Below are 925 nucleotides of genomic sequence, written 5' to 3'. Positions count from 1 at the left end.
ATTAATCTTAGAAAGTACAAATTTAATTTGCTCTATTTTTGCAAAAATAAGTAATAAAATAATTTTCACTTTCTCAAACTTTAAGAGTGCCTCTTTCTTCAAGAAGAATTGAGCTTCTATAAAGTACTGACTTTTGCCTTCTTCTCCTTCACTCCTGGAGGCATGATATGTTCAGGGAGATGCGAGGCGAAGAGTCGTGGAGAGGGAAGAAGAGTGTATTCAGCTGTCTTGTACTCCAGCCACGGCATCCTCTCTATGTTGGTTGAATATTTATTCTGATTCCCATGCAGTTCGTGGATGGAAATGATGATCTGCTGAGCCCATACAGTACCTGATGTGGGGAAAAACAGAGATCATCAGTGGATCAGTCTGGCCAGCACAAAACAACAAATATAAATAATATATGAAATTTTTCACCAACCTGACTTTGGATAAGTCACAACGAAGACATCACTGTCTTTTATTTCAAAACTCTCAAGAGAGTCTATGTACTCTGGAGTTGTATGACCGACCAGAAAGTTGTAGTTTTTATGCTTGAAAACACGGTCCCTGATCTGCTCCATACTAGTTCTACATAAGACAGATAAAAAAGATAAATAGAAACGAAAAATCTGTGAGTCACATGGTGGAGAGGTTTGTCTGTCCCAGGGATCCCCGGGGCTACATTGTTGGGGGCCTTTTTGTCCCCTGATAACCTTTCCCATGGCAAGTTGATGCTGGGTGAGAAGTTTTGGGGAGTAACGGAATACATGTACCGGCGTAACGTATTTGAAATACAAAATATGAGTAACTGTATTCCATTACAGTTACCATTTACCAAGTGTGTACATATATGTGTGTGTACATATATATACACACATATATACATACATACACATATACACATACACATATATACTGTTAACTTTTCTCTTTTTACTATATT

General features: G+C 37.8%; 1 protein-coding gene across 1 annotated transcript in view; it reads right to left on the bottom strand.

Moving 5' to 3' along the window:
* LOC100709413 (amine sulfotransferase) overlaps positions 1 to 570 on the bottom strand; it is a 6,475-nt gene extending 5,905 nt beyond the window's left edge. Inside the window, exons 1-2 of the mRNA XM_025906659.1 lie at positions 422 to 570; positions 132 to 331 (exon numbers count right to left, since the gene is read on the bottom strand). Of these exons, the coding sequence (XP_025762444.1) occupies positions 132 to 331; positions 422 to 563 (342 nt within the window). The 5' untranslated portion in view covers positions 564 to 570. The remainder of the gene's footprint in view (positions 1 to 131; positions 332 to 421) is intronic.
* Positions 571 to 925: the final 355 nt, after the last annotated feature.

The sequence above is a fragment of the Oreochromis niloticus genome, linkage group LG4 (assembly GCF_001858045.2).
Source record: "Oreochromis niloticus isolate F11D_XX linkage group LG4, O_niloticus_UMD_NMBU, whole genome shotgun sequence".
Lineage (NCBI taxonomy): Eukaryota > Metazoa > Chordata > Actinopteri > Cichliformes > Cichlidae > Oreochromis > Oreochromis niloticus.
The sequence above is the reverse complement of the archived record's forward strand: the minus strand, read 5'-3'. Positions and strand labels throughout refer to the sequence as shown.